Source organism: Trichinella spiralis, assembly GCF_000181795.1.
Source record: "Trichinella spiralis strain ISS 195 chromosome Unknown Scfld1919, whole genome shotgun sequence".
NCBI lineage: Eukaryota > Metazoa > Nematoda > Enoplea > Trichinellida > Trichinellidae > Trichinella > Trichinella spiralis.
Genome location: NW_003528858.1, coordinates 1 through 1,771, shown reverse-complemented (window position 1 = coordinate 1,771; position 1,771 = coordinate 1). Strand labels below are relative to the sequence as shown.

The window sequence follows — 1,771 nt, the reverse complement described above, 5'->3', positions numbered from 1 at the left end:
CTTACAGCTTATTTTTGGATGATATTGCTCAGGGTCATTACTAATGACATTGTCCTCTTTGCTGACGTGGCACTGATTGAATAGCCCTTTGTGATCGCAATCTTAAATAGGAGGGAACTAAAATAAATAATGCAAATAAGCAAGTCGCAACGCATCATGTGGAATAACCTAATTTTCTATCATTTATTGCGTAATGAACAGTAGAATTACATGAAATGACGAGTTATTAATTTATTTACACACTTCACATTGCTAGAAATTTCATAAGTATGCAAAGTATTTTATTGAAATTATATAAAAATCCGTTAATGTGATGCAATAAAAACTATGAAAAGCCTTGTGAATTCTTTTACATAGTACGTAATAAAAGTTAGATGACAGCATTACTTACATGTCGTGTACAGATGAAGAGAAATGACAAGTCAGGTTATTAAAGATGAAATTTGAAGATATCTGAAAAATCATAGAAATCAACCGTATCATAGAAAATGAAATAACTATCAAGTTTACTCTTTCCAAGTACTCTATTACATATGGCTGTACATCTGAGAAACCATCTTTCCAAAATAGAATCCAAATTTCAAACCTATTAAAATTTAACGTATCGAACCATCTTCTTGCATGATGTCTTTCTCTTAATACTTGTGTTAGGTATAAGTCGACGTGCTGCAAATGCAAATGCTAAAATAATATTAATATAATCACAAGCAATATTGAAATCACTTTTCTCTGTACTTTCAAATGCTGTTCACTTTCAATCCTCTAGAATCTTGAAATAGCTGTCTTCTTCATTTTTTATAACCTTGCTGGTTCATGTTGATTAATGTGAATCCGTTCCAAAGTCTGAAAGTCTGCAATTGGAATGATCATTTACTAAAAACAGAAAGTCTTACTTATTTAATAGCAGCACCTAGAAAGAATATTTAAACGTTAAAAATAGGAAAACTAATGTAAAAATGTAGTTACACGTTAGTTTCCATTCACCACATTTGTAATGTCATGCAGATTACATACAAACAATTCAGGCAATACAATGTAAAATGTAACTTACCGCTTATACATTATTTATACACGATTATGAAGAGCGGAATTATAGTTGACCACGTGCCGACTGCTGACATGGCATTATATTGAAGAATGTACTATTCCTAAATGGTGTGCAGTAATAAGTAAATAATGGAAATGACGAAGGTCATTACGTTTTTATTTACACATCTTATATTATGCAAAATTTCATTAGAATGCAAACTGAATTTTCTAAAATAAGAGAAAATCGATTTTCAGAAACATTTATAAAACGGAATATATTAATCATTACCAAACGAAATTTCATTCCGTTGTTATGTAAACACTTTTCTAAGCATAACATTTGCATTTCATCACCAATAAAGTTTACTTTACAACACCTTTATGTAAATTTTTTCAGATCAATACATATAGCAATGCTTTTATGTACTTTACTATTTAAACAAGGAAAAAGAAGTTCTATTTAATGAATTCTCAAGAATACCTCACTAGAAAATAATTACAAAAATTATTTTGAAAACATTAATAAATTACAATAATGTATGAAAGCAAACATACACTCAGTTGACAACAGAAAGATTTGCAAAATTTAGCCTAGCCAACATAGCAGACTCCTCTAAATACAACTGATGATATGGAAAAGTTTCCACACATGAGTGGGAGGTCAATTATTCTTGGAACTATTCAGAGGGCAGTGATGGACACAGCACATTTGGTGGGTCAGGGCGGGGGGTGGGTGGGGAAA

At 30.9% G+C, this 1,771-nt stretch overlaps 1 protein-coding gene across 1 annotated transcript; it reads right to left on the bottom strand.

Annotated features, from left to right (window-relative positions):
• Positions 1-206: 206 nt before the first annotated feature.
• Positions 207-1,062, bottom strand: Tsp_14510 (conserved hypothetical protein). The gene is made up of 5 exons (XM_003368774.1): positions 1,052-1,062; positions 803-843; positions 611-681; positions 392-453; positions 207-252 (listed from the first exon to the last, which is right to left on the bottom strand). Exons 1-5 carry the CDS (start codon positions 1,060-1,062, stop codon positions 207-209), a joined length of 231 nt encoding a protein of 76 aa, XP_003368822.1.
• Positions 1,063-1,771: the final 709 nt, after the last annotated feature.